Source organism: Astatotilapia calliptera, chromosome 9, assembly GCF_900246225.1.
Source record: "Astatotilapia calliptera chromosome 9, fAstCal1.2, whole genome shotgun sequence".
Classification (NCBI taxonomy): Eukaryota; Metazoa; Chordata; class Actinopteri; order Cichliformes; family Cichlidae; genus Astatotilapia; species Astatotilapia calliptera.
Window position 1 is genome coordinate 12,618,563 of NC_039310.1, and position 15,456 is coordinate 12,634,018.

Here is a 15,456-nt window from a genome sequence, read left to right on the forward strand (position 1 = left end):
AATCCACCACACTGAGCTCTCTGATTGTTCATTGATTACACTGAGAGGCGAAACAACATAACAAATATTTGATGCGTGTCTTTGAATAAAGATCCGGCACAGAATCAACGAAGAAGAGCCAAATATGGCCTATAACAACAAAACATTGCACACCAGGCCTATATACATCTCAGAGGGTTTTAGCTGGAGGGGTGGCGCTGCACACTTCAAACGCGAATATATCCATTGTTGTGAGCCATTTGGCCTGCATAAGATCCTGTGCTCTGAACTAGGGAGTTTAAAGTAAGAATTTTTTTTATTATACTTGAGGGAAACAGTGAGTTCAGCTGCTTATTGCAAGGAGCAATCGTCAGGGGAGACTTAAACTCAATTACTGTAGCCGTTCAGAATAGGGGGGAAAATACCAAGACAAAAAAATCGTGAAGAAGAAAAAAAAACACCCGGGTATATCAAGCAGTGAATAAAAAATTAAAAGATATTAATAAAATCGAGATGAAGCGTATCAAATATTTATTTTTTTCTGGGCAACAAAGGACTATAATACATTGACAGGCATAGGAACTATTGCCAGCACAGGTCTATACAATACAGCTAAAACCGCCTCCAATTTTCGGACATTATCGGACATAACAAGATATCAGGTGGTCCCCAAAAAAAATGTTTTTGAATGTCTTCGAACATTGAAAAAAAGACAATATTCCATTTATTGCTTTTATGCTGCTTCAAGGAGAGAACAAGAGGTGGGAACGTATTTCTGATTGGCACAACACATAAAAGCTCGTATAAAAACGAAAAATAGAAACACACACGCACACACACACACACAAGAACATTTCTCCTCGGGGGGGGGGGGGGGGGGGGGGGGGGGGGCTCACTTATGCTCTGTCTGAAATAAAATTTAAAGAAAAAAAACTGAATAAGGATGATATATAGAGAGAAAATTGGAAGTTTATTTCTATTAAATTTGTTCACTTGCTTCAATGTCGCCTCAACATGCTACAAGAGGGCTGAGTTGAAATATCCCAGAGAAATGAAAAATTACCCCAAACTTCTGTTTTTCTAAGAACCATAAAATCACATGAAGAACTAACCGAATATTCAAACCCACTAAAACAGGAGGCACCAGATAAATAAAAAAAAAAGAAGTTTCAACAGACGCACCATATTTACAATTCCCATTAAATTACACATAAATAAATATATACATACATGAACACTGATTCCCTTATATAACCGTGAATCGTGTTGAAATTCAAAAAAGTTCAAGTTGGTCGCTTGGACAGAGAGAGAGAGAGAGTGAGAGAGAGAGAGACAGAGTCTACAACTGAAGTCATGGCATGGAGATCTGTGGGATTTCTCGTTGTTTTTCAAGTTTACTATTCACAATACTGATAAGAATTCGTCCTCTTTTAGCTTCTTCTTCTTTTTTTCTTTGTCACAATCGTAAAATTGAGATATAGAGGGGTCGCTGGATTTCAGTCCATCCGTTGCAGCTCATAAAAAATAAGGGGAGTACATAAAAAGTCCTCTGGGTGAGGCAATACAGCTTTTCCTCGCCCTGGAGCTGTTCCTCTGCAGCTTTTTTCTCCTCTTTTCTTTCTTTTTTTATTTTTTAAATAACATTTCATATGGTTCAGGTGATGGAAGAAGATTCTTGCGACTTTTCTTTTTTTTTCCCTCCCCCTGCTCCTGAATCCAAAGTGGGATGTAAAAACAAAACAAAACAAAAACAAAAAACATGTAAAACCGCGCAAGATCAGGAAGTGGCACGTTTAACTTTATCAATAATATTTATAAGGTATTTATAATATTTATATTGGATGGTTGGGGGCAGAGGGGCGCCGGGGCGGAAGGGTGTGGGGTCGGTGCAGAAGAAGGGCCCCTGCGTGGGGGGGCCGGTTTGGCCCTCGGTGAAGATGGGATGGAGAGAGAGAGAGAAAAAAGATCACTTTCTGTGCTTCTCGTCTTTGTCTCCGCCTTTAGTGCCGTTATCTGAGTGACTGTTGGGGTTGTTGTTGAGGTACATTTTGTCCATGGCTTTGATAGCCTCGGTCAAATAGTTCTGCAGGGCCGTGATGGCCGCGCACAGTGCAGGGGTTCCGAAACCGTGCGAAATTAGACTGAAGTGGGTCAAACAGCTTTGAATTCCCGGTTCAAGAATGGGCTGTGGCCGCGAGTTTCCCAACGGCGAGCGGTCCTGGGACAGCAGGTCTGTGAACTCTTTGCAGACTTGCCTAAAATCAGAGAGACAGGAGGTGTTAATAACCGAGACAGAAAATCCCTGCATGCAAATTTAATGTTTCAATAATACAAGAAAAAGAGGCTAAATTCAAATGGACACAGTGCAAAACGAAATGCCCCCGCGGGAGTGCTGGGTTGTAAATCCTAAACTTGCTTAAAGCGAGTCAAAAGTATCCGGCTGGAGCTTAAAAGAGAAACTTATTTCATCACATTCTCATATCTGCGTGGAAAAATTTGTTGTGTGAGCCCGTGTTTCCTTCGCTTCGTTTCCAAAAATAACATTTGGGGAAAGAAAATGTCCTGGAGCTACAAACAGGTGACAGTTAATCTCTTAGCTGCAATATTTTACTTTAAAATATAAATAATCATTTTTAAAAATCATAATACACGAGCCAACTACACAAGGAAAGATCTGCTAATATAATGAACTTCTTCTTTTTTTCTTTTTTCTTTTTTTGCAGCGTCAACTCTGAACTTTAGTCGCTGATTATCAAACAGGAAAGACAAAGAAAGAAGAAATGAAAAAAAAAAGAAATTCCTGCTTTCATCCTTTTATTTTCATCATTTAAAACCAACGATTTAGCAATATATGACATTAAAGTATTAAATACATATATTCCTTTTAGGGGGGCACCAGCATTAAGGGTGGATTAACACAGATACACACACCATATCATGCCACTTGTATATTAACATTAAAAAAAAGCCTATAATAAGCAGTTATGGCTAACAGCTGTTTGATTATAGCAGCCTATCATCAATATTAAATGCTGCCTCTGCTTTTCTTTGCCCTGTAAGGACTTCCCATGTTTTAGTTAATGCATAAACACCAACAGTGTGCTGGATGAAAACCAGCTATGTGTCAGTGTCACTGAAATCTCACAGTAAACAAAATGCTGCTGCGCGAGTGGATGAGGCGAAAGGCCCATATTGAACAGCGGTATATTTAGCAAGCCTTGTAATTATAATTTATGATATCATATAGAGGCACCTGCTTAAATAATAATAATAAAGGAAAACAAGGAAGTGAATTAAGTCTATAATTAAAACAGGTGAGAAGCGTGAGAAGTTTATTAATTAATTAATTATTAATTAATTGTTACTCGGTAACACTAGCCCGATATGTATGAGGCAAACGCGTTGTTTATTTATTTTATTTTTTTATCATGGTCACGTGTCTGACGTAGCGTACTCTAATTAAAAAATAGAAAATAAAATAATGCAAAATAAATTATTCAGCCTGTGAAAACTGCGTAAAAAAGCAGCACTTTGATCAAATTCTGTGCTGGCACAGAGCGGCATGCATTTGGTGTGACATGGTGAAATGTGATAATAGCACTTACTTCGTGGCCAACAGCATGTTTTTTCTTTGGACTTGTTCGTTTGGGTCGGAATGCTGACGGTTTACATATTCAGCTACTGCCTTGGCTGGAAACTCGGTCTCGCATACATAACCGAAATCCCTGGCAAGATGCACCGCTTCGCCTGAGAACGAAAAGAAATGAGGTTGAATATGTTTGCCCATAAAGCATGGTTACATCAAGCATAGACAAGTTCACACTCTCTGCCCGAACACAGCGTCCAGTCTGTGCGTTCAGACGGCAGGGTTAAGGCACCTGCGTTCCCAACAGCGTCAGTGATGATGATGATGCTGATGACGACATAATAATAATAATAATAATAATATTCATAATGATAATGAAGCTGGCCCTGCGAGCAGTCAGTGCACCCCGTCTTTCCGTCACACCGTGGGAACACTTAAGAGATGGAGGAGAACCTTTAAGTGGAGGTGAAGTATAGACGGAGCGTCATGCTCGACACCATGTCATTGATTACCAATGCCTGCGCATTATTGAAAGTCCAGCACATTACAGCAATTTTAAAAGGCTACACCTAAATCTCACTTTGCCTTTGCAAACTTCACTTATGAGACTTTCTGCTTTAATTCCGTCCCAAGCTCGCCTCTCTTGTTGGTGGATTTTTTTTCCAAGTCTTTGGTTTTAATTTCCTGAAGCAGTTGAGTTTTTACTGCGGGGCTTCCTGCCCATAAGCCTCTACTCCGGAAGAACGCATGCGCCAATTAGCATCAAAGCTCAAGTCCGGTAAGCTATTTTCCATAAAATGGAGCGGATCGTAAACAATGACAGCACAGAAAACCCACTGTCCCTTCAATAAATAACCGGCTGTCTCAGTCCCCCCCACCCTTCTCTGTCATCCACCACCCCAACCCCCCACGTGCCACCACCCTCTTATTACCCACAATCAAACATTTCTCCAGGCTCATTACAATACAGCACCAAATTTCTACGAAACACAATGAATATTGCATTCGGTGCTCCTCTGCAATAATGATTAACGGGGACCAATGAAGCATCGCAGGCTTTCACCTTTGGAAACCAGCAGCACACCAAATACCACTGCACTGAATAATAAGGTTCAACTCTGCTAGCAGAATGGATTTATCCAGTCGCGCAAAAGGCATCTTTTCTGCGCACAATAATTGACTAATTTATTTTGTAATAGGCCCAAAACATATAGCTCCCAATAGGTCAGCGCCACGCCATTTGCATGCAATAAAAATCCCACCGAAAGCCAAAGCATGGCAAGCTATTAACGAAAGAATTAAGTCACCATTAAAAATCAGCTCTGTACTGTTATATCCAGACTATATTAACGTTTGAAACAATGCAGGGTTAATAAATCAATCGACTTCTCATCCATGAGGTGAAACAGCTCAGCGGTGCCCAATAAACAAGCAGCACTCAATAATTAACTGGACTTCAACACAAATTAATCCAGTGTATAAACTAGGCCAGCCGTGGACCTGCAAGTGTGCTCCTGAAAGCGAAGGCCAACGCTGCAAAGCCACTAGAATTACCAGCACCATTCTCACTATATATACATATATGTGTGTGTGTGTGTGTGTGTGTGTGTGTGTGTGTGTGTGTGTGTGTGTGTGCGCGCGTGTGTGTTTCTCTTCTCACACACACTCGCAGACATACACACACACATCCTTCATGCTTTATTACTTGCGAGGCAAAGTCGGTCCACATTACACGGATGAGCGCATATGCTGATTTCCAACACAGAGAAAGAAAGAAAGAGAGAAAGGAGAGAAAAAACCTAGTTTGCAAGCACCTGGTATCGCGGGAGCAACAAGAGTGGGAACGTAATTTACGGTATCCGACTTACCTTCGACTAGTGACGTCAACAAGGTTACGTTGGCTGCCTTGCGTCTGCCCGCAGGTAGATTCAAACCGATTTTATCCAGCTTCTCCCTTAAGCTTCTTCCTCCGTTCTTAGACTTGGCCCTGTGACAGTAACACAAAGCAGAAAAACTCATTGTAGTGTTGCTCATGTGAAGGAATTTGTATAAGGGAGGCTAATATATGAGCAAGAATATTTTCTTTGAAAATAAATATATATATATATATATATATATATATATATATATATATATATATATATATAAAGGTAATGATTAATGCATAACTATTAATGATTGACTGTATATATGTTTTGGCTAATTTAACAGTGGTTGTGATTTAAAGTCGGACGTGAACTTCCCCCTCCTCCACATATCTGATAGCTACAAACAATAAATAATACTAAAGGAGCCCCCTCCGCCTTTTTTTCTACCAGCAAATACTGTATAAACTGAATAAATAAAGTCCTACTTAATAGGCAGCGCTATTACTGGCTGTGTGTCTGCAGCACTTCTGTAGACAGTTCACTGGAGACCAATGTTTTCATGTGTAATGCCTTCAGTGGGCCTATAGAGCGGAGCTTGAAACAGACTAGGCCTACATTAATTTGGGAGAGAGAGAAAGAGAGAGAGATACCCAGTACGCTTGGGAAGTTGATATGGAATTTAACAGACCCCCCTGCTTTAAATGCAGGAGCTAGGTGTCATGGTTGGTCGATTTTAATTATTCTTGGTACAGAGGAGAGAGAGAGAGAGAATGGGAAAGCAAGAGCGAAAGGGAGAGATGCACGCTCGCTGAAAGAAATGATTGGAGTAGAGCGAGTTTCATACGCACGCGCACAAACCCACAGGTAAAGAGGGAGTAGAGAGAGGAGATTTTTTTTCAGCCTCCCAGTCAAACTCACCTCCTCAGCACCCCGCCCAGCAGAGAGGCGTTGAGGCACTCGGGCGGCGAGAGGCGTCTCTGCACCTCTGCCACCGTGACCTTGTACTTTGATGTGGAGCTGAGAAGGGACAGGCGACCCGGAACTGAGCAGAACACCTCGTTGGGGTTAACCACCCCTCCGAAAAGACCGTCCTTATTTACTGGGATTGCGGAGACGTTGTTGTTCTTGGATAAAGACACTGGACCTATAGCCAGGGAGGAAGAGAGGGAGAGAGAGGGGGATGGCGGGATGGAGAGAAGGAAGGAGGGAGGGATTGCGGGGTGAGAGAGAAAGAGAGAGAGAGACCGTGCTCAGTGAATTTCATGCAATGCAGAGCCTTAACTAAATGAGAAGGGGGGTGGAGGTTAGGCCCCGGAATTGGAGTTTAGCACAACATGTGTACATGTTCGGTAAGACTGGCAAATGATAATAATAATAATAATAATAATAATAATAATAATAATAATATATTGCAGAATCAGTAAAATCAGCACTATGAGACCTGATTTCCGTTCAAATATACCTGCCTGAAAGCCAGAATACTTCCGCTCGTCTGTGCTCTTTTGTTTTTTTATTATTTTTATTATTATTATCACTTAAAAAAAAAAACCACTCAATGACATTATGTAGACAACTATGCAGCAGACAATGAGAAATAAAAGGATGTGTGCGCCCTACACAGCATCTCCGCACAAAGCAACCATACCAACCGAGAGATTCTGTAAAGTCTACCTATTTTGACATATCCTGGGTATCCAGCAAAACACCGTACCCCGTGTGTGATTTCACACTGGGTGGGGGGGATAGTGGGGTAGGGGTGTGTGTGTGTATGTGGAGGGGGGGCTCAGCAGTGCTGGGCTTTACACCGTTTTGGTGTGCAGTAACCGGAGACAAAGGGGACTGTGCGCCTTTGGATAGATCACTTGTGACATTAATGGCTCAAGGGAGCCTAATAGAGACAATAGGAGTTAAACGAACTCTTGAGATTACTAATATAAGAAGCCAATTATCATGTTGATGTGCAGATAGACAGACTAAAAAAGAAAGAATGGTTAAAAAGATTTAAAAAAAAAAAGAAAGAAAGAAAGAAGTAAAAAACGAAAAAAGGAAGGGAAGAAATGGGGAAGCAAAATCACTCCATATCTTATCCAGCGAGTTCTAATTTGACCTGACAAAACCTTTTTAAACATGGCCACGAAAAGAATGGGACTTCCTCGTGTTGTGTCAAGTAATACAATTCACTGAATTTTAACAGCAAATAAACACGACGGACTGAAGCAGCAGCAGCACAATCCAACAACCTTCACCAAAGTAGCCTAAATATATATTTAAACAATTGCATTTCACCATATTAAACATCCAGCCAAGTGATTTTATTTTTTTCCCAAGCCTAGTTTTGATTCCCCTCACTGAATGACAGACTATCATCCTACACACAGCAGGCCTGTGCTCCATCCAGCGGTACCAACTCCCATTTTAGATTTGACCACGCTACGTGATTGCAGCTATTGGCTTCCTGAAGTGCCAGGATCGTCTATGAGGCCTGTATCTTTGACCATCAATAGCACGCGGGCCTACAAAGCCCACCAGCTCTACTCATCTCCCCGCTGCGCTGAAACGCTGACAGTAAATTCCATCAGCGAGGAAAAAAAAAAGGTGCAGCCAGTTTGACGCACTTGGAAACCATGTAATGAAAAATAGGCTACTGCGTATTAGGATCAGTCAGGCATTACCGCATTGCATCGAGCTCTCTCGAGCAGAATAGTGAATGGCGTTTGTGCGTGTATGCGAGTGTGTGTGTGTGTGTTGCTTAGTGGTGTGCAGCTTGAAGAAACATGCATGGTACTGTATCTCGGAGGAAATTGCTTACCTTTTTTAATTACAGTCTGGTCGGGGATGTGAATTCCTTGGTCCTCAACAGGCTATGACACAAATGCAAAAAAAAGTATACGTTTAAGCACAAAGGCAGGAAAGAGAAGGAAAAACCTAATAATGTCAGCCTCGGTCCTGCGTACGTAAACGCACCTCAGGATGCGGTGCAGGAACAAAGCCTGACACAATTAGCAGCCAGAATCACCCAACATGGAGGCTCCCGAGGCCCCATACCTGTTATTATTGTCCATGGTGTTTTCGACCGGTTACACTGATTAGATGAAAAACGCAGACTTAAATAACGAAGCTGTGTCGCCCCATAATCCTGACCTAATTTCGCCTTCAGATTGGCTGTACTCACAAGGAAACTTCTAATCTAGATTGGATAGTAATTACGGCGGCGCTGCCTATTAAAGGCCTATGAACTAATTAGCGAATTATTGGTGTTTGTTTCTGATTTTTTTGTGTAATGTTCTTATTATAAATGGAGTTTATTGACAAATGTAAAAGCTCGTCCATCACAGACCTTCAGTAAAACGTCTGTCTGAGCTCCGTGCAGCAAAGTAAAATTCTCCTTAATGTGCATGCAGTACACTCTCATGTCATTGTTCTCAAATAAGCGTCGGCTTCGTTTTTTTTATTTTGTTTTAAACAGAGAAATTAAATAAAAAGCAAACGACACGAAAGAAAATGAATCGTGAAAATAGAGATATCTATTATTTTCATGTATTTCATGCCTTTTTACTTTCAGATGTCGAACAAAAGCCATGTGTCGACGAGCAGCATTATGAATGGTTTTTAAAATATATTTCATAACAGAAATAAATTGCAAATCAGTGCTGCTTTGTCTTAAAACACCTTGACGATACTGAAAAAAAATCCACGCATTTATTTGTTTTGTATATTTTAAGAGCTATAATGAGCTCCCCGAACCTAATTTACTGCGTGTCAGTCGTGTTTGTATCAGCGAATATTAATACGATAAACATGATACAGTCACAGCACTGCTATGACTAGTACCTGATTTCTTAAAGGCGGGGTGACAGAACAAATTTCATTATTTATTTAAATAAAAAATACACACACACCCTCACTCTTACAGATAATAGCGGGTTGGCACCCGTGGTGCTCGAACTCTTAATGACAGCATTATTCCTTTTCTTTCTTTCATTTTTTTTCTTTCTATTTTCATTTCTTAAATGGAGTAATTCCACAGAAAGAGAAAGCCAGGTAAACGCTGCCTCACCTGCACGTCTTCTAAAGATTGGTGTATTCCATGGATAGGGATAGAGTCCGACAATCCCGTATCGATGCCGTGGCCGGATGGCAGGAGCACTTCCCTGCGATACTCCCGGCACAACTGGTGGGGCAGGCTGCGGTGCTGATGCAGCAGGCCGCTCTCCTGACCCTGCCTCTGGCCCGGCCAGCCCGGGTGCTGTGGCTGCGGTTGGGCGTGCAGGGAGTTGAGGGAGTATGGGTCGTTGACGTGCGAGTAAGGGTCCTGAGACTGCGGGTAGATGGGCTGGTAGGGTGGGGGAAAGTACGGAGGCTGGAAGTCCGAGTTCGGTGTGTGGGAGAGCGGAGGGGCGCTCGTGTAGGGACTCTGGCCCACGCTGCCCAGCTGAGGTAGCCTGGCTGTCCCATTGCTGGTGCCGTCGTGACGATCCTGGCAGGTAAGGAAAGAAGGAAAAGAGCGTTTTAGCCTGAATACGTTCAAAATAAAAAGAAAAAGAAAGGACGCGGTCATAAATTAGCGAAACGTCCGTCTATATTTTTACACGTGAATGCTCTGCGGGCATTATCAAATATGCCCCTGAGTGGATGACACGATTAGCTCAAGTGTGGAATCTGTGTTGAATTATTCCAGTTAATTGAGGGAAAGGGATTTTTTAAACAACAAAAAAACAACAACACCCACAACACATCCGCAAAGTTTTGGGAATTGAAAATAACCTGACAGCACATGAGCAAAATAAATAATAATTTTTTAAAAATCCAGAAAATGAAACGGCATTAAATAGGAAAGTCCTGACATTTTTTTAAATTGTTATTTGCAGGACGCTCAGCTGATTTTTCAAGCATGCACGCTTTGGAAAAAAAAACTTAAAGTATAAAAAAAAAAAGAAGAAGAAAATCTCGTAGGCAAACAAGCAAAGAAAGAAAGTATCTGATAGTGGGAGACTCCAGCAACTTACCATCGGGGAAAAACTGTGCACTAACATCTGTAAGGATTTATGGTGCGACTCAATAATAATAAAAAATGATTATTATAGTAATCAGTTCACAAAAACACGGAGTCTTTGGGGGGCGGGGGGAAGAGCAAAAGGAATTAACCAGCAAAACCCAAAAAAGAAAAAAGAAAAAAAAAGAACAAGGCCCCCGAAAAAACTCTTCTCTCCTGCAAAGATCACGATGGCCCCGGCGATCAGATATGTGCCTCGGTAGCAGGACGATAATCCATCAGAAATAAACGGTTAGATCCCAGCTGCCCTTCATTTGCTTCTAACAATGCAGATATTCGGCGGTGCTGGCCGATCGAGGTTGAAAAGTTTCTCTTGGTAAACCCTCTTTTCCCCCCTGTTCTCCGGGCTTCTATCACAGTGCTACCGTCCCTTCGCTCGAGCTCATATTAGCCCCAAAAAAGAGCCGCTTCTTCGTCTCCCTCTCGGACTCCTACCAGAACGCATTCATTACAATTAATACCACAGGAATACTTAATAACAAGGAAAGAATAGAAGGAAATCTGGCGTGAAGCGGAGGACGCAACTCAAGGCAGGAGTCTGCGCTTAAATGACGTCCATTGAAAGGAGGAATCAGTATATCTAATCAGAGATGGGGAGAGAGAGAGGGGGAGTGAGAGAGAAAGAGGGAGTGAGAGAGTGTGCGGAGAGAGGCACACACAAAAAGAGGGACATTCACCTCGTCTGACGAATCAGAGAGAGAGGGAGGAGGAGGAGGGGGGCATTTTAAAAGAGTCCCAGGCCAAAGCGCAAAAGTGAAAGAAAGACAGGAATGGGAAGGGAGGTGGACCACAGACAGGAATGAAGAAGCCAGGGAAGGAAACAATGTGCACCTCTGAACTGGGTGAAAATCCAGCAGACGACGCTATGGGCATTCCAGCCGGCTCATTTCTACCGCTTGTCCCTTTGTTTTCCACCTCAGACTCCGACAGCGAGCTGTCCTCCATGGTTCTCTCTCACTCTCTCTCTCTCTCTCTCTGCCTCTCCCGTCTCCGTCGAATTAATCCACCGATCCGTCCTCGACTCCAAAAAACCCAGAGTCACGCCGACTTTAACTTTAACGTTGACCCGGAAAGATGGAGCAAAATAAAATTCCCACAGTGTGAGACAGGGCCGCTGGATCCTGCGCTCTGTAACTTTTGCGCGCGGCTTGAAATAGCTCCACTCCCCTTCCTGCCTAATCATGCACTTTAAAATTACGAAACAGCACTTACTGGGGCCTCGGCTGGACCGCGACTGCAAATGTTATTTATCTGTTTATGTATTTCTTGTTTTTGCCTCGATACCAGCGGAGGAAACGAACCGTTTGTCTGTAAATTAAAAGAATCCATTTAACACGACCGCGGAGGTGCCACTTTCTTTCTTTCTGCTTTTTTGCTTTCTTGCTCCCGTCCTTCTCTATCCTCACAGGACGCGGGCGAAAACACGTCCGACTGGCTTCTCCACTCCTTAAACAAGCCACCGGTATTACTGCCAAACTTCGTCTGTGTCCACAACAACAACAATCACTCAGTGTATGCACTTCACACATACACGCACACGCAGAATTTAACGGCTTCTGCAGTGATAGAAAAACCTGAAGAGTCCAAGAGCTTGTAACTGAAGCGCAAAATGAACCAGGCAGTGCCAGCACTCACACTGCTTTAAAATACTATTTTTTTAATTTAATGCATGGTAAGTGTATATTAATGCTTTAATGTTTTCACGTGCAATATAATTTTTTTGTCATATTTATTTTATTTTTAATGTAAGTTTTAAATTGGAAAATGTTGTGATTTTTATGCAGCCAGACGATATTAAAAGCAGCTTTCTATTATTATTATTATTATTATTATTATTATTATTATTATTATTATTATTATTATTATTATTATTACATTACTTAACAAAAGCCATAAGATGCAGTCTATTCATCTTGCAGTTAAATATGTTCTCTAACAGCTGTCAAAAGAATCTCACAGCTGGATCAAAACAATTTTAAAAAGCAGCCATAAAATAATTACTGAATGTTTAAAAATAATAATAATATAACAACAACAAATTTAGTAAATTAAAAACGAGCCTCTTACCTCGCAGTCTTCATATTTAATGTTATCAGTTAATTTCCAGAGCATTTTCATGGGTTGTTGAGGTGGATATTGAGTATAGGTATCGCCTTAGCCTTGTTTTCACTCAGTGAATTGTGCTCCCCGCTCAGAAAAACTACTTTTATTGAAGCTGTGGGTTGGTTGTCTGTCTTGCGCTCTGAGGTCTCCCTCTAATGGTGGAAGTGAAGGGCTGGATCAGCTCTGTAATAACACTGGCACCGGGCCTCATTAGCATATCAACAGCCGTTTGATTCCCCCCATCTGCTCACACAACACCAATGGACAGCATTACAGGTGAAGACTAAAAAAGCAACAAGATGCTACACACGGTTATTATTTCTACTGTTCAATGAGGTATGTGTGTGTGTGTGTGTGTGTTTTTTATTGCGAGGATGGGAGGGTACGGTCATGCATGGGGACCTGCTTGCACCTGGGACACTTTCTACAATCATTTTGATTTCATATTTGGGAGGATGGAAAAGTGCACATCCTAAAGAATCCTTCAGAAATTGTGTATTTTTAACAAATTGTCAAATATATTTTTCTGTGACTTTTTTTTGTCTAAACTGAACTCCCTTCTATCCACCTCTTGATAACTTTTAATTTGATGTAAAAACAGCCCATCACACACACCGTGGGGCCAACCCTGATTTTTTTTTGTCTGCAAAAAAAACCAAACCAAAAAAAAAAACCCTCCCAAAGTGTTATTTTAATCCTATTGAGACCTCGAGAGGCCATTCTTTCAGTGTGATGTTAAAAAGGGTGAGTTATTCAAAGCCGCTCTACAGGTCCACTGGCTACCTGTAAGGTTGGCAGGGCTTGTGAGGGAGTTGAGGAAGGGGGAGGGAGGTGGGGTTGGTGTCAATAATTAACACAACAACGTGGCCTTGTTTCATTTGAATGAGCGGCTGGGGGAGCCTGGCTCTGTCCTGTCGCCGGTTGAGCCTTCACCTCACCAGGTCGTGGGTCAGCAGACAGGTCCACGGCGCTTCAAGGCGTTGTCCCCCTTTTAAAAGCCTGTTTGGTATTTTTGGTGGGACGGAGACCCCTCCACCCCACCCCCCACTTCTTCTTTTTTTTGTAACAAACAGTTGTTATTAATGAACGTGGAGCGGCTGTCAACGACAGCAATGCATCCGTGTAAAAGAGACCTGGCCTGCTCGCCTGAAACTGGAGTGTTTCTCTTCCACCAAACATCTCAGGTCTTCTCTTAAATCCCCAACGCATCCACAAGTCGAGGCCATACTTTTGAGTCAAGCCCAGATCGTTTTTTTAAAATGAGACTGTACAAAAAGTCCACTGTGACATGCTCACGCCATGCAAAATCGGAACAGCTGCAAAGCACATGAAAAGTTTATCATTGTTATTCTTTGTTTTTGTTTTTTCTACTTGAAAGCCTAACTACATCGAGCACGGGCTGTGTTTTCTAATCGCTCCACCTCTAACAAAGCACCTCAAGTCTGTTTCCATACATGTCTAACTTATGATGAAACAAATGTGGATTTCACAGTGTGTCTGAAACGCGCACGATGTCCTTGCAACAAACGATCCATACCTTCAGACTTTCAGAATAAAAACAACAACAACAAAAAAATATGGTTAATTCCACATTTCAGGCTATAGCTCCCCGCAAAAGACTCCAAAATATCTCCAGTGTGATCAAATCCAGGAGCCTCTACAGAACTGTGCTGCCTCTCTTTACTACAGGATTTCATAGCGTCCGTGCAGCCTCATCCAACAAGTCGATACTTTGACTGTTTTTATGTATTTTCCCACCCTTTTTGCAGCCGTTTTCTTTTTCTTAAGGTAAACAATACATACCTGCCATTCCATCATTTTGCCCATAATTGACATTCTTTATCCTTTGCTTCCTTTGGCGGTTTGTTTTGGTCCGATCCGACGGCGCGTCTATTTCATTAAGCCTTCGTTCGCAAAAGTAAACCTTTACCTGGGCCGGAATCGCTTCACCTGGCCATATGTGGAGCCACCTGGCGACGCATGCGCACTGCTCCGGGTGTGGACCGGAGAGTGGCGAGCACCTGGGAAGAAAAAAGAAACAGCTTGTCTGTGTCTGTGTGTCGAATAGGTCTGAGCTGTCACAGTTAATTAGTTTTTAAAACAACAGCGTTCACAAGTGACGAGCTGAAAGTATGGATATTATTTAGGCTATTTAACGTGATTGATGCAGACACAACACACCCCAACAAATACATACATCTGTAATAATATATTTTTAAAGATCAAGACCATTTCATGTTTTGACAACAAAAAGAGGATTTTATATGATTTTTCATCAAATAATAATTTGGTTTATTGTGCGTGCAAACAGTGTGATTAACTAAGATGTGCTTTTTAAAATAATAATAGTAATAAAGGTTCCATATGAGAAAATATGGGAAACTGCTTGGGACAAAGCGAATGTAAATATATATATATATATATAATTATAAAGGTTATATTTGTCTTCACCTGGCATAAAACTAAAAAGGACATATCTGTTAACCTTTCCGTTCCTTTTCTTCTCTGATTTGTCTTGCTTGGTAGAAAACATGAATTGTCAGTGCAAATGAAACTGTGTCAAGTTAAAAAACTTGAAGGTTAACTGCCAACATCATTACACAGAAAGCTACCATACTATTGTGAGAGTCATTATTTATTTATCCACTGTTTATTTCTAATACATACTTATGTAGACCCCTCGGGCCAAGAGCGAATGAGCAACCCCCCCCCCCCCCCCCCCCCCCTCCCCGTGGTACACACGCACACATGAGAAACGCGCACACACGCACACAGAAAGCAGAGCAACACGTGCGCTGACGTGGGTGACAATGGCCAAATCTTTTGTCCAAAACCCCTTTCTCCTCTTTGAAGTAATACGCATCACA

General features: G+C 41.8%; 1 protein-coding gene across 4 annotated transcripts; it reads right to left on the minus strand.

Annotated features, from left to right (window-relative positions):
- Positions 1 to 930: 930 nt before the first annotated feature.
- tfap2a (transcription factor AP-2 alpha) lies at positions 931 to 14,602 on the minus strand. 4 transcript variants are annotated; one of them, XM_026179337.1, is made up of 7 exons: positions 14,393 to 14,602; positions 9,491 to 9,910; positions 8,243 to 8,294; positions 6,352 to 6,577; positions 5,434 to 5,552; positions 3,585 to 3,726; positions 931 to 2,234 (listed from the first exon to the last, which is right to left on the minus strand). In XM_026179337.1, the coding sequence occupies exons 1-7, from the start codon at positions 14,423 to 14,425 to the stop codon at positions 1,946 to 1,948; spliced, it is 1,281 nt and encodes a 426-aa protein (XP_026035122.1). In that variant the 5' UTR covers positions 14,426 to 14,602; the 3' UTR covers positions 931 to 1,945. The 4 variants fall into 4 exon arrangements, with proteins under 4 accessions (XP_026035122.1, XP_026035121.1, XP_026035120.1 ...); XM_026179336.1 differs by lacking the exon at positions 14,393 to 14,602 and adding an exon at positions 12,554 to 12,883; XM_026179335.1 differs by lacking the exon at positions 14,393 to 14,602 and adding an exon at positions 11,318 to 11,940.
- Positions 14,603 to 15,456: the final 854 nt, after the last annotated feature.